The sequence below is a fragment of the Pristiophorus japonicus genome, chromosome 10 (assembly GCF_044704955.1).
Source record: "Pristiophorus japonicus isolate sPriJap1 chromosome 10, sPriJap1.hap1, whole genome shotgun sequence".
Lineage (NCBI taxonomy): Eukaryota > Metazoa > Chordata > Chondrichthyes > Pristiophoridae > Pristiophorus > Pristiophorus japonicus.
The window spans coordinates 81,597,326-81,623,078 of NC_091986.1; the positions used below are offsets into that span (position 1 = coordinate 81,597,326).

The following is a 25,753-nucleotide window of genomic DNA, read 5'->3' on the forward strand; positions in this document are numbered from 1 at the left end:
AACACTTAAAATCCAATTGAATATTAACATTTTAAAAAGTGTAATGCCATTTTGTTACAGCTTAGTAGTATTAAAACCTCAATAACTCTTCAAGATACATGATCCATTTTGTTGATAGTCATAAGCTTTTTATTGCCTTCAAGATCATACTTCTTTAGAATCCCTCGAAGATAACTAATCATTCACTGTCTGAAATCGCTTCATAACGATTAAAAGCTTTCCTGGGCTGGTGGGTTACAATTTAAGTATGTATGATATTTTCAACTTGGAAACGAGCAATTTCACCAAAAGCGCCACATTACTGCAAACATTACTGCAAAACTTGTGAAACCAGAAGTTCTTTATTATAATTGAAATTTCACGAAGGACAGTGGTAACATTACAGCAATACAATATAACGTTTAAAATCAGCACAAATAATCCACGCTGAGACAGGCGAACACAACTCTGAAATAATCAGCAAGCATTATAAAGAAATAAAATGAGTAAAGTTTAGGCGGTCCTGACAGTTGCGCTCCCGCAGCACCATTTTTTTCTCCTTGTTTGAGTAAATTGTATTAAATTGTGGAAAACAATTATATTGACTACAAAATATCATTGAACTGCCATTTTTCAAATTGTGCGTGTTTTCAACTGCTGCCAAAAGTTAAACAAAAACAAGGAGATTGGTATGAAAGCAAGGCTCCTCCTTGCTAACATTTGTGATGTGTTACTTTAAAATATATATATCGTCAGTCTGTTGAAGCGAGTGGAAGTTGCAAACGTTCCGAACATCAAAAACAGCATTTGGTCGCCTTTGGGAGAAGTGGATTGGCCAGTGACTTTCTTATTTGCATGCAATCGCCAATAAAACCCCTTGAGGCACTGGAATTCCAGTCACACCCAGAGGGGTATTTCACTTAACCCTGTTAATACAGGTCCATCGTGTTCCAGTTCTCAGTATCGCCAAGAGGTACAGTGAACATTTTATTTGTGAGATCTCCATGATGACCGCCGAAAGAGGCAGAGGCAAGTTTGCTGCTCCAGTCTGCGGTCCTTTTTGTTCACTCTTTCTCGTACTTCTTGTTGCTCCGATGACTGACTGCATACGGGCCAAGTATTCCACCTACGAGGAGGAATTTCCCGGCACCGTGATCGGAAACCTGGCCGCAGATTTGCAGCTAAACGCGGCAGGAGACACCGACGCCCCGAGCGGCTTCCGACTGATGCAAAAGTCCAACTCATCTTTGGTGAAAGTTGGAGAAAGTGATGGGCAGCTGACGGTCGGGCGCCGCGTAGACCGAGAGCAGCTCTGCCAGGATCAAGAACCCTGTCTGATCGTCTTCGACGTGGTGAACTTCTCCAGAGAGAAGTTCGTCCTGGTCCATGTCGAGATTGAAGTGAAAGACATCAACGACAACGCCCCCGAGTTCCCCAACTCGGAGATCTCGGTGGAAATCTCCGAGAGCTCGGCCCTGGGGACCCGCGTCCCGTTAGACGCGGCGGTGGATGCCGACGTTGGCGCCAACTATCTCCAAAACTACCAACTTTCCCCAAACAGGCACTTCGAGCTGGAGGTGCGCACCAGGACGGACGGGGTTAAATACGCCGAGCTGGTGCTGGTGGAGGCGCTTGACCGGGAGACTGAAGCTCATTTCACCCTGGAGCTGGCGGCCCAGGATGGAGGGACCCCGTCCCGGAGCGGAGCAGCCCGGCTCCATGTCCGGGTGCTGGACTGCAACGACCACAGGCCGGCCTTCGAGCAGAGCTCCTTCCTGGTGGAGCTGGACGAAGACGCGCCGTTGGGTTCGCTGCTGCTGGACCTGGACGCCGTGGACCCCGACGAAGGGCTGAACGGCGAGGTGGTGTACGGCTTCAGCCCCCAGGTGGCGGCGGAGGTGCGGCGGCTCTTCCGCCTCGATGCCCAGTCCGGCCGCTTGACCCTGGAAGGCCCGCTCGACCACGAGAGCAGGACCAGCTTCGAGCTGGATGTGCAGGCGCAGGACCTGGGAGCAAACCCGAGCACCACCGGCTGCAGGGTCACCATCCGCATCCTGGATGTCAACGACAACGCCCCCGAGATCAGCATCACCCCGATGGCCGCCACCAGCTCCGGGCTGGCCTACATCACCGAGGCGGCGGCCGCGGGCAGCTTCGTGGCGCTGGTCAGCACCTCGGACAGGGACTCGGGCGCCAACGGCCGCGTCTCCTGCACTCTGTACGGACACGAGCACTTCCAGCTGCGGCCGGCCTACGGCAGCAGCCACATGATCGTCACGGCGGCGGCGCTGGACCGCGAGCAGGCGGCCGAGTATAACCTGACGGTAGTGGCCGAGGACCTGGGCCCGGCCCCGTACAAAACCATCCGGCCCTACACCATCCGGGTGGGCGACGAGAACGACAACGCGCCCGCCTTCTCCCGCAGCGTGTACCGGGTGTCGGTGCTGGAGAACAACGAGCCCGGGGCCTACATCGCCACCGTCATCGCCCGCGACCCCGACCTGAGCTACAACGGCAGGGTCACCTACCGGCTGCTGGAGCCGGGCTCCGCCCTGGCCTCCGTCCACCCGGCCACCGGCGCCATCTACGCGCTGCGATCCTTCGACCGCGAGTCGCTGCGGGAGGCCGAGCTGCGGCTCCAGGCGACCGACGGCGGCTCCCCGCCGCTCAGCAGCTCGGCCACCGTCAGCCTGCGGGTCGCTGATCGCAACGACAACGCGCCGGTCGTCACCCAGCCGTTGCCTGGCAACGGCTCCGCCGACGTCATCACGCTGCCCGGCGACGCGCCCTCCGGTTACCTGGCAACGCGCGTGCGGGCCCGAGACGCCGACGAAGGGGTGAACGCCAGGCTGAGCTACCGGATCGTCAGCGGGGAGCAGGCCGGGCTCTTCAGCATCGACAAGGAGACGGGAGAAATCTACCTGGGCCGCCCGCTCGCCCGGCAGCCGCTCGGTCTCCGACCCCTGCGGCTCGTTGTGGCCGTGAGCGACAGCGGCCGGCCCGCCCTGTCCGCCACCGTCACCCTCACCTTCGCCGCGGCGGCAGCGGCTGAGCCTCCCGGGGGCCGCGGACTGCTGGGCCCGGGGAAGCGGACCTGGGACACGTCCTTCGTCGTCATCCTGGTGCTGGCGAGCGGCTGCGTCGCCCTTCTGTTGGCAATCATTGGCGTAGTGGCGACGTGCAACAGAGGTGGAAAGGCGGGCAATGCTCCAGTGCTGAAAGTTCACGGTCACCTGCCCCCGTTGGAAGACGACAGGCCGGCGAGGAGCAGCGAGCTGCAAGTGGTCGATTTGCGGCCAAATCCGTCTCCTTTGCCGGCGAGGAGTAAATTGGAAGCCGATGGAATTCCACATTCAGAAGACATGACGGAGGGCGTTTGTCTACTTGAAGCAGACCATAAAGTCACTGGCACCAATGGAGAGGTAATTAGGATTGAATCAGTCACATGCAAACTCGAATGTTACACATTCAATGATCCCACCTGTGAATTTAATAATTGATATCTTGCCCCGATCATAGAATGCACAGCCATTCATTTGCAGAATAGTGCTACCACAGTTGGTAGCACTCTTGCCTCTTGAGTCAGAAGGTTGAGTTCAAATTCCACTCCAGAGACTTGAGCACAAACATCTAGCTTGATACTTCGTGCACTACTGAGTGAGTGCTGCACTGTTGGAGGTGCCGTCTTTCAGATGAGACATTTAAGACTGTAGCAAGGTCTACCCCATCAGGTGGACGTAAAATATCCTATGGCACCATTTCAAAGAAGAGCAGGGTAGTCGTCCCCAGTATCCTGGCCAATATTTATTCCTTAATCAACATCACTAAAACAGATTATCTGGTCATTATCACATTGCTGTTTGTAGGAGCTTGCTGAGCGCAAATTGGCTGCACCGTTTCCTACATTACATCAATGACTACGATTCAAAAAAAGTACTTAATTGGCTGTAAAGCGCTTTGGGACATCTGGTGGTTGTGAAAAGCACTATAAGAATGCAAGTCTTTTTAAAATAGATGGCTGTTATTTTGGAAAAAAGATAGAACCCAGAATCATAGAAATTTACAGCACAGAAGGAGGCTATTCAGCCCATCGTGTCCATGCTGGCCGACAAAGAGCTATCCAGTCTAATCTCACTTTCCAGTTCTTGGGCTGTAGTCTTGTAGGTTATGGCACTTCAAGTGCATATCTAAGCACTTTTTAAATGCTCTGAGGGTTTCTGCCTCTACCACCCTTTCAGGCGGTGAGTTCCAGACCCCCGCCCCCCCCCCCTCCACTCTCTGGGTGAAGACATTTCCCCATAAATCTCCTCTAAACCTCCTACCAATTACTTTAAATCTATGTCCCCTGGTTGTTGACCCCGCTGCTAAGGAAAATAGATCCTTCCTATCCACTTTATCTAGGCCCCCCATAACATTATACACCTCAATTATGTCTCCCCTCAGCTTCCTCTGTTCGAAAGAAAATAACTCCAGCCCATCCAATCGTTCCTCACAGCTAAAATTCTCCAGTCCAGGCAACATCCTCATAAATCTCCTCTGAACCCTCTCTAGTGCAATCACATCTTTCCTGTAATGTGGTGACCAGAACTGCACGCAGTACTCTAGCTGTGGCCTAATTAGTATTTTATACAGTTCATGCATAACCTCCTTGCTCTTGTATTCTATACTCTAGCCTTCTTAACCATCTTATCTACCTGTCCTGCTACCTTTTGGGATCTGTGGACATCCACTCCATGGTCTCTGTGTTTCTCCACACTTCTCAGTTTCCTACCATTTATTGTATATTTTCTTGCCTTGTTGGCCCTCACCAAATGCACTACTTCACACTTCTCTGAATTGCTACTGTTCAGCCCATCTGATCAGTCCTTTGATATCTACCTGAAGTCTACAGAAGAGGATCATGCTGCAAGCAACAGTGACATTGAAAAATACTATTCTGTAAATGTGAATTATATTATTGGAAGTCCAAATGAACTATTGTGTATTGACAAAACAGTGGTCGGAAATTTTGTTCAGTAATGCATGATGCAAAAATGGACAGTTGATACCTCGTTGTCTTCATTGGAAATGTTAATGTGGAGGAAATGGATCTTGGGTGGTAGCGCAACATGGACGATAGCAAATCGATAGCCCATTTAACACACCACCTGCTTTTCTTTCCCTTTTAAAGAAAATTGAGTGAGATGTTAAACGGGCTGCTGATTTGTTATCATCAGTTTTACACTACCACCCAAGATCAATTTAATCTCCATGTGTTCACTGAGGTCTTTCAGTAGTGTTGGAGTGTATTTTTATTGCAATTCTGGCACAATTGGAAGTGGTTTCCCTTAGCAAGGTATCACACCTAGTTTAAAATGTGCTCAGGGAACCTTAACAGGAGAGCTATATGTATGCCTGCAAGCAAATATATCAGGAGTTCTTTCCTGGGTAGGAGACTTTCAGTTGGGAGCCAGGTAATATAAATCGGGTCTGGCATTAACTGCGGTCACCAGGTTCACTCTTAAGCTGACATAATGGCCTGTATTTTTCAGCAGCCGTTCATTACACTTGCACTTACCCACAAACTTTCCTTATCCCTTAGCCTTGCTAACTTTACCTAAAAAAAATCTTATCTATTTTCAATCTTGAAAGTTCCAATTGTCCCAGCATCCACTGTCTTTTAGGGGATAGAGTTCCAGATTTCTAATATAATTTGTGTGAAAAAGTGCCTCTTGACTTTGCCTGTGAATGGCCTGGCTCTAATTTTACTGGATGTTTTATAATCAGGGCAGGATATAAGTGCATCAAAAATTGTAGGAGAGCCATCATACGTACTGTGTTAGACCGGTTTCCTTTGTAACAGCATTCAACAGGCAGTCCTCCTTTTCATCAGTACACAATTAAGAATTAATTTCCAGTAAAGATATAATAACAAGGTCACAGTTAAAATAAGCACCACCCATTGAACAAAGTACCATTTTTGTTATGAATGAATGCAGCATTTTTATATGCCTCATTCATTAGTAATAACGCTTCCAAGAGCCAGTGTCCAAGTGAAAAGACAGAATGTTACGCAGTTCCATTGTGTGATCATTGATCTGTGCACAGTATGAGTGTATATTTAGAATGATGAATTTGTCATTTATGTCCATATGTATTTCATGTAGAAGTAATCATATCCACTTTTTGTTCAGCACCAGTACTGTGATTTTATACTCGCAGGAAATCTACTCCAAGTTAATTGATATAATTACACAAAATATAGTTTAGATATTATATAATGAAGTAATTATAATGTTTCATTTCTTTGTGCTAAATGTCTCATTTTGTTTGTTTTAGAGCTTTATGTCAGAGCCTGGTCTTAATTGTGGAACCTTTTCTGCAGTTGTCATTCACCAAGATAGAAAGTAAGTAGAGTATTCTCGTCAATTATATATTTGGTTTGCATTTATACCCATTTCATACAGTTAGATATTATGGTGAAGATTACTAGAATATGATTTTTTTCCGTCCTACTTTATTAAAAGTATAGAAGCATTTTATCTTAGTGATCTTTTATAGAGAAAAATATACTTAATGTTTTATTTCCCCTTCCTTGCAGGACCCTTGCACATCCTGGTCAAGATGTATTTAGTGGAAAAGACAGTGGAAAAGGAGATAGTGACTTCAATGATAGTGATTCTGATATAAGTGGGGATGGAGTGAGAAAAGGAAATATACCTATTGATGAAAGACAGAATGGTAAACACACCACATTATAAGTCACGATCATAAATTGTGACTTAAATTTGAAACTAGTGTATTCTACCTAGAATAAGTTTTATATTTATGTATATGCATGCAGTAATTTAAATTCTTTCATATATGAAAAATTAATCCAAGCTTACAATTGACCAACTAAATTAACATTCATATATTTTATTAGTGACTGATATTTATTCAAAAAAAGTCCTTAGTGAAATGCAATGTTAAAATCAACATTTGGAGTCATGAATAATTTGTTTCCTTCTGTTCCATTTTAGATCTGTTGCCCTGTTTGAAAGAAAACCAAGCTCCTTGTAGTTCAGACCCCCATTACAACTTGACCTCTCAAGTGGCAGAGTGCAGCAAATTCTGTTCTTCTCAGTTGAAACAGGGCTACGTGGTTGCTTACTCTTCAATACCTGCTACTTTCCTGCATTCATCGGGTGGAGAAGCCAATTCAGTTCTGCAGGATCATCCCTTAAAATACACTCAACAATATGGCCACTTACCAAAATCAGGACTGCAAACTTCTGAAAGGGTTTTGCCCAGAGAATCTGGAAGGACAGTACACTCATTTCACCAACCAGCAACGCAGAGACATAATAAAACAAATTCATCAGCACATGGTGCTTCTGGACATAGGTACCAAACCAGCTATCTTAACACAGCACTCTCAGAAGTGGCTACTTCATTTTGAACTCTGAAAGAAAACACTGATTCAATGTGATCATTGTTCAACCAAAGATTCAGTTGCATTGACATTAACTGCCATTAGTATATTCACATCTATTAGTTTTGGCTACATCCACTTTTAGAATGGTGCTTGGGTGAAAAACTATGGCCCCGTGTAAACTATTGTAGAATATTTTCAGATTTTACATTTTCAAGTCACCTCTTTTAGAATTCAGCAGCTCCGTTTTAATTTCTATGACGCAAGCTCTAAAATATAGTCACCCCCAGACTAGTGATTAATTTTGCTAAGCTAATTAAAAGAGGAAAAGTTGACTGGTCAACATGCCATACTGTAACTTGTAGATGGTTACTGTAGCTAATAATCTGGCTTAAAAAAATATTCAAGATAAAATGAAAAACATTGTGAATTAATTGGGTTATTTCCTTCAGTCAAGTTGCTGAACTCATTTTCATCAAGTTCTATTCGAATACACATGGTTCTTACAAATTACTGTGGTGTTACTACTGCGTACACCTTACTTGTATATATTTAAATTAAAACATTTATAGTGGGGATAGCCTTAGATTATATGGATGCAGAATGGACTTTGTGCTGCAATGTACTACTAAAAATAGCAAACAGAAGAAATCTTGGCTTCCTGTTTAAAAATGAGCAGAACGCAACAGCTGTGTGCTGTTATGTGTTTGTGTTTCAAAAAATGCATTGTAAAATGGTATCACAGCAGCAACAAGGCATTTGTCCACAAAGAGGGAGCAGGGAAAAACAGTTCAACCCACTCTACTCTTTGCATTTCCAAATGAAAAATTCAAGAGTGAGGTTGCCAGAGGCATGGAATAGGTCACATGCTTTTCTTTACTGTCAGGAACCAAAAAAGGGAACCAAAAAATTGGGCAAGGGATATGCTGAAGGTTCAATAAAGTTAATTAAATATTCTAATACTGTTTCATTCTAGTAAATTAATAAATGCTACCTTTAAGATGAACTTTTATTAATTATTTTATCAAACTTTTTTGTGGGGGGGTTGCATTCTTTTTCCAAAATCATCTTGTTTTGCTTTGATGAAATGGAAACCTTGTGAGTCATGTCTTATTCTAAATGTACAATTAAAATCATTCTTTCTTTGAATTAATAATCATCGGCTGGCTAATTATAATAATAGTCAGTTTTTGTCTGTTCGGATGTGGGGCTGAGAGCATGTGGCCCGGACTGAGTGACAGTTGCACTGACCAATGGGAGATCAAGTCCCGCCCATCCTTGCAACCAATCAGGGCGGTGAGCGATGGCACGAATTTTAAAAGTTTAATTGATGCTGGGTTTGCTCCAATGAGGAGGCAGCAGTGGATGTGGTGGGTCAATGGGCATTGGCACTAGGGATGGGGCCTCCCCAGGAATTGCTGAGGAGCGCGTGGCGGGTGAGAGATAAGAGATAGAGGGGGGAACGAGGGAGGGAGAAATAGAGAGAAACATAGAAAATAGGTGCAGGAGTAGGCCATTCGGCCCTTCGAGCCTGCACCACCATTCAATAAGATGGCTAAGGGAGGGAGGACACCAGTGTTGATTCTATAGACTAATTGCCTGGCACTTGTATGAGATGAATGTTACTTGCCACTTATCAACTCAAGCCTGAATGTTGTCCAGGTCTTGCTGCATTCAGGCACAGACTACTTCATTATCAGAGGAGCTGCGAATGGAACTGAACACTGCAATCATCAGCGAACATCCCCACTTCTGACCTTATGACACTGATGTAAATGTAAGGCATTTTTAGGTTGTTGCACTGGGAGATTAGAACTACAGCAGCTTCCTGCCACTGCTGTCCCCTGTTTAGAATTACATCTGGTGCAATTGTCCATCAGGCACCAGCCAGCAGTGAAGGTGATTAATCCTGCAGTCGTTCACAATACCCAGGAAACCTGTTTCTCTGCTAGCACTTGGAACAAGGTAAGTGAAGTAATTATATTCCTAGTGCAGCCAACAGTAAGAATTCTAGCTTCAGTTTTGTGACAACAACTTGTGGGCTTGCGTTGCTGGTTAAAGAGGAAATTAACACAATATTAAGGAAGGACATTAGCTTGGATGATGTGGAATCTGTATGGGTAGAGCTGCGGAATATCAAAGGGCTAGTGGGAGTCATGTGCAGACCACCAGACAATAGTAGTGAGGTTGGGGACAGCATCAAACAAGAAATTAGGGATGCATGCAATAAGGGTTACAGCAGTTATCATGGGCGACTTCAATCTACATATGGATTGGGCTAACCAAATTGATAGCAATACGGTGGAGGAGGATTTCTTGGAGTGTATTAGGGATAGTTTTCTAGACCAATATGTCGAGGAACCAACTAGAGGGCTGGCCATCCTAGACTGGGTGATGTGTAATGAGAAAGGACTAATTAGCAAACTTAGTGTGCGAAGCCCCTTGGGGAAGAGTGACCAAAATGTGGTAAAATTCTTTACTAAGATGGAGAGTGAAACAGTTAATTCGGAGACTAGGCTCCTGAACTTAGGGAAAGGTAACTTCGATGGTATGAGACGTGAACTGGCTAGAATAGACTGGCGAATGATACTTAAACGATTGACAGTGGATAGGCAATGGCAAACATTGAAAGATCACATGGATGAACTTCAACAATTGTACATCCCGGTCTGGAATAAAAATAAAACGGGGAAGCTGGTTCAACCGTGGCTAACAAGGGAAATTAAGGATAGTGTTAAATCCAAGGAAGAGGCATATAAATTGGCCAGAAAAAGCAGCAAACCTGAGGACTGGGAGAAATTTTGAATTCAGCAGAGGAGGACAAAAGGTTTAATTAGGAGGGGGAAAATAGAGTATGAGAGGAAGCTTGCTGGGAACATAAAAACTGACTGCAAAAGCTTTTATAGATATGTGAAAAGAAAAAGATGAGTGAAGACAAACGTAGGTCCCTTGCAGTCAGAATCAGGTGAATTTATAATGGGGAACAAAGAAATGACAGACTAATTGAACAAATACTTTGGTTCTGTCTTCACGAAGGAAGACACAAATAATCTTCCGGAAATACTAGGGGACAGAGGGTCGAGTGAGAAGGAGGAACTGAAGGAAATCCTTATTAGTCAGGAAATTGTGTCAGGGAAATTGATGGGATTGAAGGCCGATAAATCCCCAGGGCCTGATAGTCTATATCCCAGAGTACTTAAGGAAGTGGCCCTAGAAATAGTGAATGCATTGGTGATCGTTATCCAGCAGTTTATCGACTCTGGATCAGTTCCTATGGATTGGAGGGTAGCTAATGTAACACCACTTTTTAAGAAAGGAGGGAGAGAGAAAACGGAATTATAGACAAGTTAGCCTGACATCAGTTGTGGGGAAAATGTTGGAATCAATTATTAAAGATGAAATAGCAGCGCATTTGGAAAGCAGTGACAGGATCGGTCCAAGTCAGTATGGATTTATGAAAGGGAAATCATGCTTGACAAATCTTCTAGAATTTTTTGAGGATGTAACAAGTAGAGTGGACAGGGGAGAACCAGTGGATGTGGTATATTTGGACTTTCAAAAGGCTTTTGACAAGGTCCCACACAAGAGATTGATGTGCAAAATTAAAGCACATGTTATTGGGGATAATGTATTGACGTGGTTAGAGAACTGGTTGGCAGACAGGACGCAGAGAGGCGGGATAAACTGGTCCTTTTCAGAATGACAGGCATTGACTAGTGGAGTGCTGCAGGGCTCAGTGCTGGGACCCCAGCTATTTACAATATACATCAATGATTTAGATGAAGGAATTGAGTATAATATCTCCAAGTTTGCAGATGACACTAAGCTGGGTGGCGGTGTGAGCTGCGAGGAGGATGCTAAAAGGCTGCAGGGTGACTTGGACAGGTTAGGTGAGTGAGCAAATGCATGGCAGATGCAGTATAATGTGGATAAATGTGCGGTTATCCACCTTTGGTGGCAAAAACACGAGGGCAGAATATTATCTGAATGGCGGCAGATTAGGAAAAGGGGAGGTGCAACGAGACCTGGGTGTCATGGTACATCAGTCATTGAAAGTTGGCATGCAGGTACAGCAGGCGGTGAAGAAGGTAAATGGTATGTTGGCCTTCATAGCTAGGGGATTTGAGTAGAGGAGCAGGAAGGTCTGACTGTAGTTGTGCAGGGCCTTGGTGAGGCCTCACCTAGAATATTGTGTTCAGTTTTGGTCTCCTAATCTGAGGAAGGACGTTCTTGCTATTGAGGGAGTGCAGCAAAGGTTCACCAGACTGATTCCCGGGATGGCAGGACTGACAAATGAGGAGAGACTGGATTGACTGGACCTGTATTCACTGGAGTTTAGAAGAATGAGAGGGGATCTCATAGAAACATATAAAATACTGACGGGAATGGACAGGTTAGATGCAGGAAAAATGTTCCCGATGTTGGGGAAGTCCAGAACTAGAGGACACAATCTAAGGATAAGGGGTAAGCCATTTAGGACCGAAATGAGGAAACTTCTTCACTCAGAGAGTTGTTAACCTGTGGAATTCCCTACCGCAGAGAGTAGTTGTTGTCAGTTCATTGGATATATTCCAGAGGGAGTTAGATATGGCCCTTACGGCTAAAGGGATTAAGGGGTATGGAGAGAAAGCAGGAAAGAGATACTGAGATGAACGATCAGCCATGATCTTATTGAATGGTGGTGCAGGCTCAAAGGGCAGAATGGCCTACTCCTGCACCTATTTTCTATGTTTCTATGTTTCCTGCTAATTACCATGATTGATGCATGCAGCCCAGCGCTGAGCGGCTGAGCGTTCACCAGGGAGCCAAAGTTCATGTGAGGGTAGCTCTATTTAAACACGAGTTCTGCTGCAGAGGATTCTGATGAGGACCTTGATAGGGTGGCTTACAGAAGAAGGGTGATGGGCATGTACACAGAAATGCTTGGTGCATTGGAAGACCTGCCAGAGAGACTGTTGTCACTGTCAAGAAGCATGGAGGAGTCCGGCTCCAACCATGCATATTTTTGCACAGTGCTTGGAGCCCATAATCCTCAAGATGGAAGTGATGGGCAACTCCATTAGTGCACTATGGACCCAGCCATGATGCAGGGTCTTAGGGAAAACATATCAGCTTCCATTGTAGCACATGCAGAAGCCACCCAATGCTGAATGCTGCAATGGAAGTTGTCATGCAGGCTCAGCTTGCTGCCATGCAAGCTCAGCCTGCTTCCTTTGTAGCTGCATTTACCGGTGTGGAAAGGGGCTTGTGTGGTATCACAGCAGTCCAGCAATCATCAACCAGGTGTACAGCAGGTTGCCATTATTGCTGAGCAGCCACCTTCAGGTTTGAAGTGGTGGCTGGAAGATTGCTAGCACAATGGAATGGCACAAGACGAATGCATCATGACTGCTGCCAGGATAGCGGGCATTCACCATCATGATATGCTGATTAAGGTTGCACACAAACTGCACATTAAATGCATGGAATCCTTTGCGATTACGGAACATCCCACCATTGATATGCGGCGCCCGCAAGGTGATATCATTGGCAGCCCAATATCCTGGCAAAGCCACGTGCACACTCCTCCTGCTAATCTCAGTTTAGAGAGAAGACAATGAAGTCCCCCCCTTCTAGCGTACAAAGCCTCTGTGATCACCAGGATGCAGTGATGGACTGCAAATTGTGAAATGTTTGCTATGTCGCCTGTTCCAGCCTTGAAGGATTTACCAGCAAAAACATTTAGGGCTACGGTCACCTTTAGGGCAACTGGTAACACTGTTGTCGCCCTGCTCTGAGGCTGCAGGTCTGATTCCAAGAGGTGATAAGAACATAAGAAATAGGAACAGGAGTAGGCCATATGGCCCCTCGAGCCTGCCCTGCCATTCAATAAGATCATGGCTAATCTGATCAAGGACTCAGCTCCAATTCCCTGCCCACTCCCCATAACCCCTTATCCCCTTATCATTTAAGAGACTGTCTATTTCTGTCTTAAATGTATTCAATATCCCAGCTTCCACAGCTCTCTGAGGCAGCAAATTCCACAGATTTACAACCCTCAGAGAAGAAATTTCTCCTCATCTCAGTTTTAAATGGACGGCCACTTATTCCAAGATCATGCCCTCTATTTCTAGTCTCCCCCATCAGTGCAAACATCCTCTCTGCATCCACCTTGTCAAGCTCCCTCATAATCTTATACATTTCGATAAGATCACCTCTCATTCTTCTGAATTCCAATGAGTAGAGGCCCAACCTACTCAACCTTTCCTCATAAGTCAACCCCCTCATCACCGGAATCAACCGAGTGAACCGTCGCTGAACTGCCTCCAAAGCAAGTATATCCTTTTATAAATATGGAAACCAAAACTGCATGCAGTATACCAGGTATACCCTGTATAGCTGTAACAAGACGAACCTGCTTTTATACTCCATCCCCTTTGCAATAAAGGCCAAGATTCCATTGGCCTTTCTGATCACTTGCTGTACCTGCATACTATCCTTTTGTGTTTCATGCACAAGCACCCCCTAGTCCTGCTGTACTTCAGCACTTTGCAAACTTTCTCCATTTAAATAATAACTTGCTCTTTGATTTTTTTCTGCCAAAATGCATGACCTCACACTTTCCAACATTATGTACAAGAACATAAGAAATAGGAGCAGGAGTAGGCCATACGGCCCCTCGAGCCTGCCCCACCATTCAATATGATCATGGCTGATCTGATCATGGACTCCCGTCGACTTCCCTGCCCGCTCTCCATAACCCATTATTGCATCTGCCAAATTTTTGCCCACTCACTTAGCCTGTCTATGTCTTTTTGCAGATTTTTTGTGTCCTCCTCACTCATTGCTTTTTCTCCCATCTTTGTGTCATCAGCAAACTTGGCTACATTGCACTCAGTCCCTTCTTCCAAGTCGTTAATATAGATTGTAAATAGTTGGGGTCCCAGCACTGATCCCTGCAGCACCTCACTAGTTACTGGTTGCCAACCAGAGAATGAACCATTTATCCCAACTCTCTGTTTTCTGTTTGTTAGCTAATCCTCTATCGATGCTAATATATTGCCCCCAAGCCCGTGAACTTTTATCTTGTGTAGTAACCTTTTATGTGGCACCTTGTCAAATGCCTTCTGGAAGTCCAAATATACCACATCCACTGGTTCCCCTTTATCCATCCTGTTCGTTACATCCTCGATGGACAATGTTACCTTGAATTAATTTTTTTGGCATGCGCGGCCGCTTTAATGGGCTGTGCAGCCCATTTAAATCACTTGAACTGATGGAAACTTCCCCTTTTATGATGGAATATTGCTGTTAAACCTCCCTAAAACGTTAAGCCTCATTGAAAGAAGTGTTTAATGGCGTGCTGACTGCTGAACAACTGCTTTTGCCTTGAAAAACTAATTTTACATTTGTGGAATGTCAAATTTTTCTATTAATATGATTAAGAAATATAATTTATAAATTTTTTTTTAAGTTTGTTTATGGTATTTCAGCTTCTATTTTAATTCTATGTGCATTGTTCCAATCTTTATTTCATTATCGTTCAGTATTAGAAATGCCCTTTGTGTTTCTCTTTGGAAGACAGTTAAGCTGCCTGCAGCATAGTCAATCCTCATACTCTCTTATCATACAGCCGAACCATGAATATACTGCATGTTTGCACCACCTGTGATTAGGAAGAACATTTACTGGAACTGTCACCAACCAAATGCAGCCATGGACCCTGATCTGATCTTTGTTGAGCTGAATCATCATCATAGGCGGTCCCTCGAATGAGGATGACTTGCTTCCACAAGAGTTCACAGATGTTTCAATAAAGGAACCGATAAATCCCCGAGGCCTGATAGTCTGCATCCCAGAGTACTTAAGGAAGTAGCCCTAGAAATAGTGGATGCATTGGTGATCATTTTCCAACAGTCTATCGACTCTGGATCAGTTCCTATAGACTGGAGGATAGCTAACGTAACACTACTTTTTAAGAAAGGAGGGAAAGAGAAAACGGGTAATTATAGAACAGTTAGCCTGACATCAGTAGTGGGGAAAATGTTGGAATCAATTATTAAAAATGAAATAGCAGCGCATTTGGAAAGCAGTGACAGGATCGGTCCAAGTCAGCATGGATTTATGAAAGGGAAATCATGCTTGACAAATCTTGTAGAATTTTTTGAGGATGTAACTGCTAGAGTGATCAAGGGAGAACCAGTGGATGTGGTGTATTTAAACTTTCAAAAGGCTTTTGACAAGGTCCCACATAAGAGATTGGTATGCAAAATTAAAGCACATGGTATTGGGGGTAATGTACTGATGTGGATACAAAACTGGTTGTAAGACAGGAAGCAGAGAGTCGGGATAAACAGGTCCTTTTCAGAATGACAGGCAGTGACTAGTGGGGTGCCGCAGGGCTCAGTGCTGCGACCCCAGCTATTTACAATATACATTAATGATTTAGATGAAGGAACTGAGTGTAATATCTCCAAGTTTACAGATGACACTAAGCTGGGTGGCGATGTGAGCTGTGAGGAGGATGCTCAGAAGCTGCACGTTGACTTAGACAGGTTAGGTGAGTGGGCAAACGCATGGCAGATGCAATATAATGTAGATAAATGTGAGGTTATCCACTTTAGGGGCAAAAACACGAAGGCAGAATATTATCTGAATGGCGGCAGATTAGGAAAAGGGGAGTTGCAACGAGACCTGGGTGTCATGGTACATCAGTTATTGAAAGTTGGCATGCAGGTACAGCAGGCGGTGAAGAAGGCAAATGGTATGTTTGCCTCCATAGCTAGGGGATTTGAGTGTAGGAGCAGGGAGGTCTTACTGCAGTTGTACAGGGCCTTAGTGAGGCCTCACCTGGAATATTATGTTCAGTTTTGGTCTCCTAATCTGAGGAAGGACGTTCTTGCTATTGAGTGAGTGCAGCGAAAGTTCACCAGACTGATTCCTGGGATGACAGGACTGACATATGAGGAGAAAGGGATCGACTGGGCCTTTATTCACCGGAGTTTAGAAGGATGAGAGGTGGTTTCTGGAAACATATAAAATTCTGACGGGACTGGATAGGTTAGATGCAGGAAGAATGTTCCCGATGTTGAGGAAGTCCAGAACCAGGGGACATAGTCTAAGGATAAGGGTTATGCCATTTTGGACTGAAATGAGGAGAAACTTCTTCACTCAGAGAGTTGTTAACCTGTGGAATTCCCTATCGCAGAGAGTTGTTGATGTCAGTTCATTGGATATATTCAAGAGGGAATTAGATATGGCCCTTGTGGCTAAAGGAATCAAGGGGTATAGAGAGAAAGCAAGAAAGGGGTACTGAGGTGAACGATCAGCCATGATCTTATTGAATGGTGGTGCAGGCTTGAAGGGCTGAATGACCTACTCCTGCACTTATTTTCTATGTTTCTATGTTTCTATGTTCCAGTCCTGAACTCCAATTGAAGGGGTGGGAGATGCCTGTGTGTGGATTTTTTTAATGTATGGTGACCGTTACATATCAGCCATCACAAGGGCTCGACAAAGCTAGGCCTTTATCCAGTGGTAAGGGTTGAACCAGGATGACTGGAGACCTGCTCTGCTGCACGGACCTAGTTCGCACACATACCGCAATGTAGGCAGGCCCATGCTGCCCCTGGTCCTTGGCTCTTCTGGGCCCCGTACCCTCATTCGCCGCACCTTCAGCCACGATGTTCCAGGACCTGGCGCTCCAGCTCTATTTATAGCCCTAACCTGCGGTGATGATTCTCACACAGGTCGGGGTGGCCCACTATGTTACGAATGGAGACCGTGGGGGAGGGAGAAATTGGAAGGATAGTCACTCTTCGGCAGCCTCTACTACCTACCAGCTGCTGTTTAGATGAGCAGCCTAAAAGTAAGCTGTATGCTTGCCCTCTTGGCAGCTACATGTTAAGCTTGGCAGGCAATGGTTTATAAAAAAAAGAAAAGTAACAGTTGTACTTTCACAGGGCAACCCACAATAACTCATCCACATGAAATAAAGATCAAATAACAAACAACTGCTAAATTAGAAAAACAAATGGTTGGCCATGCAGCCTCTTAAAATGTAAATTTAGCACCTGGGTAAACCTTTGATAGACTAGGGATATCAGGCTGCTCTTTGCAGACAACCTTACTTCTGTAAATGGGTTTCAACTATAGATCTGAGGTAGCGCTCTCGCCTCCGAGTCAGAAGATTGTGGCTTCAGGCCCACTCCAGAGACTTGAGCACAAAATTCAGGCTGACACTCTTGCACAGTGCTGCATGGACTGAGGTGCTGTCATTGGAATGAGGAATTAAACCAAGGCCCTATCTACCCTCTCAAAGGTGGACGTAAATGTTCTCATGGCACTATTTCTACGAAGAGCAGGGGAGTTCTCCCTGGTGTCCTGGCCAATATTTATGCATCAACTAACATCATTAACCAGATTGTCAGGTTATTAATGTCATGCTGTTTGTGGGACCTTTCTGTACGCAATATGTCATTTGTAACGTTATATAGAGCTATTTCAGTGTAATGGCAGGGGTGGAAAACTGATTGGAGAGGTTCACCCATAGAGTTGCTGAAAAGATAGGCAAAGAGTTTAGAGGCGACAATACACTCAAGGACTTGGGAGAGGAAAGGGAGGTTGGCGATGGTGTGGCAATTTGCAAGGGGTCAAGGGTATTTTTTTTTTAAGAAGGGGGATGATGACGGCAGATTTGAAAGAGAAGGAGCAGTACATGAGGAGAGGGAGCAATTTACAATATCATATAGCATAGGGGCCAAGAAGGTTTTATGGGAATAGGGCCGAAAGAGCAGGAGGTTGGTCTTGGAGAGGGCATGAGGGGATATAGAAGAGAAACTAGATAAAGATGCGAGTTCAGGGCTAGGGCAAGAGGGAAGGATGGATGTGCAAATTCAGCTGAATAGATGATCCCAATCTTAATGACAAAGAGGTCCATGAGTTCCTCTCATTTGTTGTTAGAGGTGAGGGTGGAGAGAGCAGGGGAGAGGGGTTTAAGAAGACGGTGGGTAGTGGAGAAAAGTAGCCAGGGTTGGTTATCTTTGCATTCCAGGATGATCCAGGAGTAGTGAGCAGTTTTAGCAGACGAAAGCACTGCCTGATAGAGTTTGATGTTTGCAGCCAGAGGAAGAAGCATTAGTACAAGTGTGAGGATTGGTAAAACATAAAACGTGTTTTCATCTTGCAGTACTATTAGCGATCTGAATCTGTATCGCATTGTAAGATCCTTAATTCTGACTCTACACTTAGAAAATCAATTCTGCAATTCCAATGCAAGTGAAACTTGGAGTAGAGCCAATAGAGGATGTAAAGGAAGCAGTTATATAGATGAATGAAAATTGGAAAAAAATACCTAGGTGTAGGAATAAACAAGAAAGCAGATAGGCCGCGAAAGAAAGATGCATGATTATTTAGAAATAACAGACTACCAAACTTATAAATAGAGATCAACTAATAAACAAGAGCAAGAAAAATTTACATAAAGATGCTGAACCTATTCAACAAGCTGCACTAGGTGAGATACCCTGTATTCATTTTCCATTTTGAACAAACAGATAGGCATAAAACTTAAATTGAAAGGCTGGTTACAAGAGGAAATTGTATACATTAGGCACACATTTTCAAGTGTTACTCAGCTTAAGAAGAAATCTGATAACAGCAATTTTTAACCAAGTGGTGATAATCTTTATTGCCTTCATTTTACTTGCACTTCATTGCTGATAAATGCAAACTGTTCATTTATAAAGCAAGGTCTTCCAGCTGCAGTGCATGTCACAGATCTAAGGAGACATTACTTCGTTTCACCTTGTAACCTGCATATTAATGACTCACAATCCTATAATAGAAGTTTCAATGTAATAAGCAACTACTCATACAAGCTGAAAGCTGTCCTTGTTTAATAATTCAAATGTACATTGGATTCACGATAAGTCTGCTAAATTCAGCCTCTGTTCTGAATACTTAGGGGGAAAAATTCGGCTGCACCTCTGTTGTGGTGTTAATCCAGGTGGAGCGGTACTTTTATCACCTTGAAAAAGTTTGCGCCTCCAGTCCAGAAATTCATCAGATTAATGACTCACAATCCTATAATGCAAATTCAGCTGAATAGCAAAGAGCTGATAGGGGTGCTAAAGCAACCATTGCACACCAGAGCTAGGGGGCGATAACAAAAGTTTGGTTGGTAAAATTTGCAGATCCATTGCGGATGCGCGGAACTCCGAAGCCAACTCTTAAAGGCACGGCAAATCAAGTATGGGCACGTGCAGTTCAAGATTCTCACTGACCTGAGAGCGGGAGGATGGATGCGCAGGCAGGCAGACAATGAGCACACCACTTGTCGATCGCAGCCCTTGAGGCATTGCTGGAGGCTTTGGAACAGCACCAAAGTGCCCTGCTGCCTCGAGGGGGACGAAGGCCATCCTCCAGAGTGTTTAGGAGGCTGTGGAGCGAGGTGTTCAGCACATTTCTGCCTGCGACATGGTGCTGAGGACCGTGACTCAAGAAATTCAATGACCTAATTCGGGTCGTCAGGGTGAGTACCCATTTCATTATCCTTGGAATGCCTTCATGTGAGCCTCATTGCTTCACACTGCCCACACCTTCTCCATGTGTGCCAGGCCATGCTCTTCATTGCTGTACACACCCTCAAAGCTCTCTATATCCTCCCCAGATATGTCCCACCCATCCAAGCATCTCTCATCTTCTAGCTCCCGACTCAGCCTGAGGACACCAACAACACCTTTTAACTCTCCATATGCAGTCACAGGCCTTCAGCATCATACTTCTACTACCTCCTTGTGCCCAGAACCCACCTTTTACACATCCACTGTGAGCTGCCAGGCTGAGGTGCAGACATTGAGATGTCGTGACATCAGTAGTGAGTCACTTACTACAGACAGATGTTGCACACCAGTAGCTACAGACCCATTGACAACATCTTGCTTTGGTCATTCCAGGCCAAGCTCGCCCACAACAGGCAAGAGCAGGAGCAGGCGGGAGGAGGGGAGACAGGCCTCCAGGACCTCACCGCCATCAAGAAGGGAGTGTCTGCCCCCATGGGCCCACCCGTCGGAGCAGTGGTGGCTGGAGAGGCAGAGCCCCCCAGAGAAGGACACTGCGGTTTGTCAATGAGATGTTCGTTTTCTGTGATAGTCCTGACCCTTGATCCTACATGCCTACAACATGTACCTGCAAAATAAAGTTGCCCCCTCCTTCTTGCTTTCCTGCCCCCTCCCCAACTGCTACCCATACCAGTGTTGCTTTGTGCTTACAGATGATGAACCAAATGAGCTGCAGCCTGCCCATCAGCCAGCGTCCTCACATGAGGGGTAGGATGAGAATGATGTCGAGACATCTGTGGCGACTGACCGGGACCTGACCCCGGTGCCCGCCAGTGGGTACACCAGCTCGGTGGAGGATACCAACAACTTACGGAGCTTTACGGATGATGACGCTCCTGGACCCAGTGGCCTGCAGCAATGCGCTGCACGAGGGGAAGCTCGAGGGCCAGTTCTCCAGAGAGTGTCGGCCCAGGAATCCTGCTCACAGTCCGGCAGTTGAGGACCTGGATTGGGAGGCTCTGTCCAGATGCACGTGAGATTATGCGTACATTGGGGAGGGTGCCACAGAGCTTGGATGCACTTGCTTTGAATGTGGCGGAGGCCACCTCCAGCATGGCCCATGCTTCTCAACAGTCTATTGAGACCATTCATGCCCATCTAAATCAGGAAACAGCCTCAACGAGTGACAGTGGGGTCCCAGAGGTGCTCGCGCATACCATGGTTGATATGGCAGCAGCCATGACATCACAGGCCGAAGCCATAACAGTTCTTTGTAATATCATGCATACACTGATTGCTGGCATGCAATCTCAGATTACAGCATTTCAAGCGCAGACTGCATAGTTTCAGGTGCATACTGCATTTATGCATTCTCAGAGTCTGCCATGCAAGCAGTGTCTGCCATTATCCTCTCTGTCTTCCCCACAGTTGAATGGGGAACAGACAGTGCCGCAGCAGGTCAACAATCTATGGAGGCACACATTGATCCTGATGCTCTGGAGGAATGTCAGTGTGCCGCAAGAAATGGAAGGTGCTGTCCTTCCTCATGATGACAGCATTCCGGCTCCCGCCTTTGCACCCCAGCCACCCCTCAATGCTGCCACCCATCCTGAGGCGGTGCAGTCAGCAGTCGGGCCTTCCAGGCCCACAGCTGATCCAGAGCTTCCACCTCGGCCACCTGTCCTGTGCTCCTCAGACACACAGCAGCTCTCAAGTGGTCTTTCTGCAGGCACTGAGGAACCATTGAGGAGGAGCAGTAGACGAGGGAGAGGGGTGAAGGCAGAGAGGTGGGAAATGCCAACAGAAAACCCACTGATGAAAGGTGTCCAATGGTTCCCATGTAAATAATGGTGTCAATTTTCTTCATCTGCTGTATAATTTGAAGGGGCAGGTGCTCCATTTTGTACCATTTAAGGGTGTGGTGTTTTAATCAAAATGTCCAAAGTCTGATGTTTCCTTTTTTTTCTTTGAAGCGGCAGGTGCTCCACGTTGATTTATTTCAAGGTGTGGGAATTTTGGGGATATTACAGCTGTGCGTTTAATAAAGTGTTACTTTGACCTTCTCCTTCAGCCTCTGGTGTATGACTGTGGAATTGTAATGAAGATGTGGCATTAACGTGGTACGATGCATGGTCATTATTAGCTGCATCGCTCAACACACTCCATTTAAGTGAAGCGTTCCCTTATGAGCCGCCGCCAAATAGCCCTGCCGTCGCCAACATGAGCATGTTGCTTCCTCCATGGCTGCTCCTCGTCCTCGTTGTCTTGCTGGACATTCAGGGCATCGGCACATTCCTGTTCCTGTTCCTTCTCTTCCACCCCCTCCTCTTCCTCCTCGTCCTCCTGAGGTGTGCCTGCTATCCCTGCTGATAAGGTCTGGGGTCTCATGATGGCCAAGTTGTGCAGCATGCAGCACACCACAATGAATAGTGAGACTGGTTGAGGGGAGTATTGAAGGCTGCCTCTCGAGTGGGCTAGGCATCAGAATCATTGTTTCAGCAGCCCTATTCTCTGCTCTATGATGTTGCGAGTGGTGACATGGCTCTCATTGTAGCGTTCCTCCGGCTCCGTGGTGGGGTTGCAGAGGGGGATCATTAGCCAGGTGGCCAGGCCGTATCCTTTGTCCTGAGCAGCCAGCCTCGGCCTTCCCGTGGTGGCTGAAACAGTCATGGCACAGTGTTCTCCTGGAGGCTAAACGCATTATGTGCGCTTCCAGGATACCGAGCATTGACTGCGAGGATGCGTTCCCTGTGGTCGTAGACTAGCTGCACATTTAGGGAGTGGTATCCCTTTCTGTTTCTGAAGACCACTGAATTCTGGAATGGTGCTGGAAAGGTCACAAGCAGTCAATTAATTGTTGCAGTCTCGGGAAGGCCGCTATCCTGGCAAACCCACATGCGCACTCATCCTCTTTTGCTCTGTCATCGGGAAATTAATGAAGTCCATCGTGTGTAGAGAGCCCATGTGACATTGCGGATGCCACGATGTGCTGCGAATTGTGTGACTCTGCATATGTCCCCTGATGCAGCCTGGAAGGAGCTGGAGGCACAGAAGGTGAGTGCCACCATGACCTTCACTGCGACGGGCAGCGCAGTTCCGGTGCCGATGTGAGGCTGCAGGTCTACTGCAGGTCATGGCATATTTCTGTAACCACCTCCTTTCAGAAGCACAGCCTTCTGACACACTGCTCCTTGGGCAGATCCAGGTATGACCGTTGCCACCGGTAAAATCGTGGGGGGATAAGGCCTCCTTCTCCGGCATCTAGGGGCTCTCCTCCTTTGACCGCCAACAGCCCTTCTCTCTTCACGACGCCTTGCTAGAGCATGTAGAATGCAACACTGACGAACTAGTATTAGCCCCCATTACAGTTTTAGAAATGACTTTTTCTCAAGCTAGACTATTATTTCTGTCTGCCGCTGCAAGCTCGGAGACTCACGCACCGTGCTCTGTGTAAATGTTGCACTGACTGTGACCTCCGAGGGAAGCACTTTCTCATCCCTTTAAGTAGCCACCAATTAACGATTCTGCAAGACTGTACCGACTGTTTTTCCAGACATTGTGAATGGCGGGCGCTCAATGAGGTGCACACACCGAATTTAGCGATCACGGTGCAAGTATGCGCTTTGCACCAGGATGACGTCATGATCGGAGTGATCATCAGCAGCCAGACGCTAGCGGTTTGCGCCCCCGGTAAATCTCGAATTAATTTTTTATCGGGGCGCTCAAAGCTGCACGCCTGGTCGCTAAGCTCTAATGCTCGCATTCACACCCCGTCTGGCCACTAACTGAGGCTATAGACAACTGAAAATCGGCCATAATAGTTCAAAATCTACAAAGCTTTACCTTCGTCTCTTTTCTAATAGACAGGTGTAATTGGGCTTGGAATTTCTTCAGAGTGGTTTCCGCTCTGCCATCGTAACTTTGTCGGAAGTGTGGCGGTAGACCGAGAACTGTTCCGAGGAAATTTGAATTCTGATTATTCATCTTTGAACCCAATTTGACGAAGAAATGGCCAGCATTGTTATTGACGACTCCAGCACAATGGTCGGATGTGTGAGTTTTCCCAGACTTTTAAGCTAGTAAACAATGAGCAAAGTAAGTGGAGGCAAAGTGCCGTTTGGCAGGTTAACCATGGCCCTGATATTAACATAGAGACAGGAACGATACTGGCATGGGGGGATGGGGCGATAGCATGTGACGAATGCACAACATCATGTAATAGGTAAGCTTGTCCAATTTCAACAGGGCTGCCTCATTATCATTTTCCTTCCGAGTTTCATGTCTCCAATGCACATGAGTGGGCATGACACGGACCTGCATGACGTGATTTCTTCTCGACTATTTAAAGGCCCAGTTTAGAGATGAAACTGTGGAGGAGATTTGTAGGGTTGAATTGTAAAAGAAGAACCAGGAAATTTAAGCATGAGTGGAAGAAGAGGAAAGGCTGCCAGAAATTTTCAGACTCAGCTCTGGATGTGCTGCTGGGGGCAGTAAGGAACAGGAAGAGGTAAGTGCTGCTCCCAACTAGTGGGAAAAAGGAACCTGCCACCACCACCAAGTAGCCCTGGTTGAAGGTGGCAGAGGAAGACAGCAGCAGGAATGTCACCCAGAGATCATAGATTCAGTGCTGCAAGAAGTTCAATGATCTGACCAGGTCAGGAATGGTGAGCATACAGGATTACATAGGATATACAGCAAAGGAACAGGCCATTTTGCCCAAACAGTCGATGCCGGCTTTTATGCTCCAATCGAGCCTCCTCCCATCTTTCCTCGATCAGCATAACACTACATTCCCTTCATCGCCATATACTTATCTAACCTCCCTTTAAATGCATCCATACTATTTGGTTCAACTGCTCCCTGTGGTATAGAGAGTTCTACATTCTCGCCACTTTCTATAATATGGCAACCAGAATTGCACGCAGCACTCTAAATGTGGTCTAAACAAGGTTCGATACAAGTATACCATAACTTCTCTACTTTTCAATTCAATCCCTCTAGAAATAAAACATAAGTGCTCGAATTTCCACACCATTTCCGCCGTATTTTTTGACGGTATTGCTAATTTTCGGCGGAAAACCACCCAGCGAGAATAGAAACATAGAAACATTGAAAATAGGTGCAGGAGTAGGCCATTCAGCCCTTCGAGCCTGCAACATCATTCAATAAGATCATGGCTGATCATTCACCTCAGTACCCCTTTCCTGCTTTCTCTCCATACCCCTTGATCCCTTTAGCCATAAGGGCCATATCTAACTCCATCTGGAATATATCCAATAAACTGGCATCAACAACTCTCTGCAGCAGGGAATTTCACAGGTTAACAACTCTCTGAGTGAAGAAGTTTCTCCCATCTCAGTCCGAAATGGCTTACCTCTTATCCTTAGACTGTGTCCCCTGGTTCTGGACTTCCCAACATCGGGAACATTCTTCCTGCATCTAACCTGTCCAGTCCCATCAGAATTTTATACATTTCTATGAAATGCCCTCTCATCCTTCTAAACTCCAGTGAATAAAGGCCAATAAAGTCAATCCAGTCTTCCCGGGAATCAGTCTGGTGAACCTTCGCTGCATTCGCTCAATAGCAAGAATGTCCTTCCTCAGATTAGGAGACCAAAACTCAACACAATATTCCAGGTGAGGCCTCACCAAGGCCCTGTACAACTGCAGTAAGACCTCCCTGCTCCTATACTGAAATCCCCTAGCTATGAAGGCCAACATACTATTTGCCTTCTTCACCGCCTGCTGTACCTGCATGCCAACTTTCAATGACTGATGTACCATGACACCCAGGTCTCGTTGCACCTCCCCTTTTCCTAATCTGCCGCCATTCAGATAATAT

The 25,753-nt window shown here is 45.8% G+C and overlaps 1 protein-coding gene across 1 annotated transcript; it reads left to right on the forward strand.

Moving 5' to 3' along the window:
- Positions 1 to 840: 840 nt before the first annotated feature.
- LOC139275016 (protocadherin-8-like) lies at positions 841 to 8,492 on the forward strand. Its single transcript, XM_070891879.1, has 4 exons — positions 841 to 3,401; positions 6,298 to 6,365; positions 6,560 to 6,699; positions 6,981 to 8,492. The coding sequence occupies exons 1-4, from the start codon at positions 984 to 986 to the stop codon at positions 7,397 to 7,399; spliced, it is 3,045 nt and encodes a 1,014-aa protein (XP_070747980.1). The 5' UTR covers positions 841 to 983; the 3' UTR covers positions 7,400 to 8,492.
- The last annotated feature ends 17,261 nt before the right edge of the window (positions 8,493 to 25,753 follow it).

Coding starts and splice junctions, on each gene's coding strand:
- LOC139275016 (XM_070891879.1), top strand. CDS start 984: ATGATGACCGCCGAAAGAGGCAGAGGCAAGTTTGCTGCTCCAGTCTGC. Junction 3,402..6,297: donor TCACTGGCACCAATGGAGAG/GTAATTAGGATT, acceptor TGTTTGTTTTAG/AGCTTTATGTCAGAGCCTGG. Junction 6,366..6,559: donor GTCATTCACCAAGATAGAAA/GTAAGTAGAGTA, acceptor CCTTCCTTGCAG/GACCCTTGCACATCCTGGTC.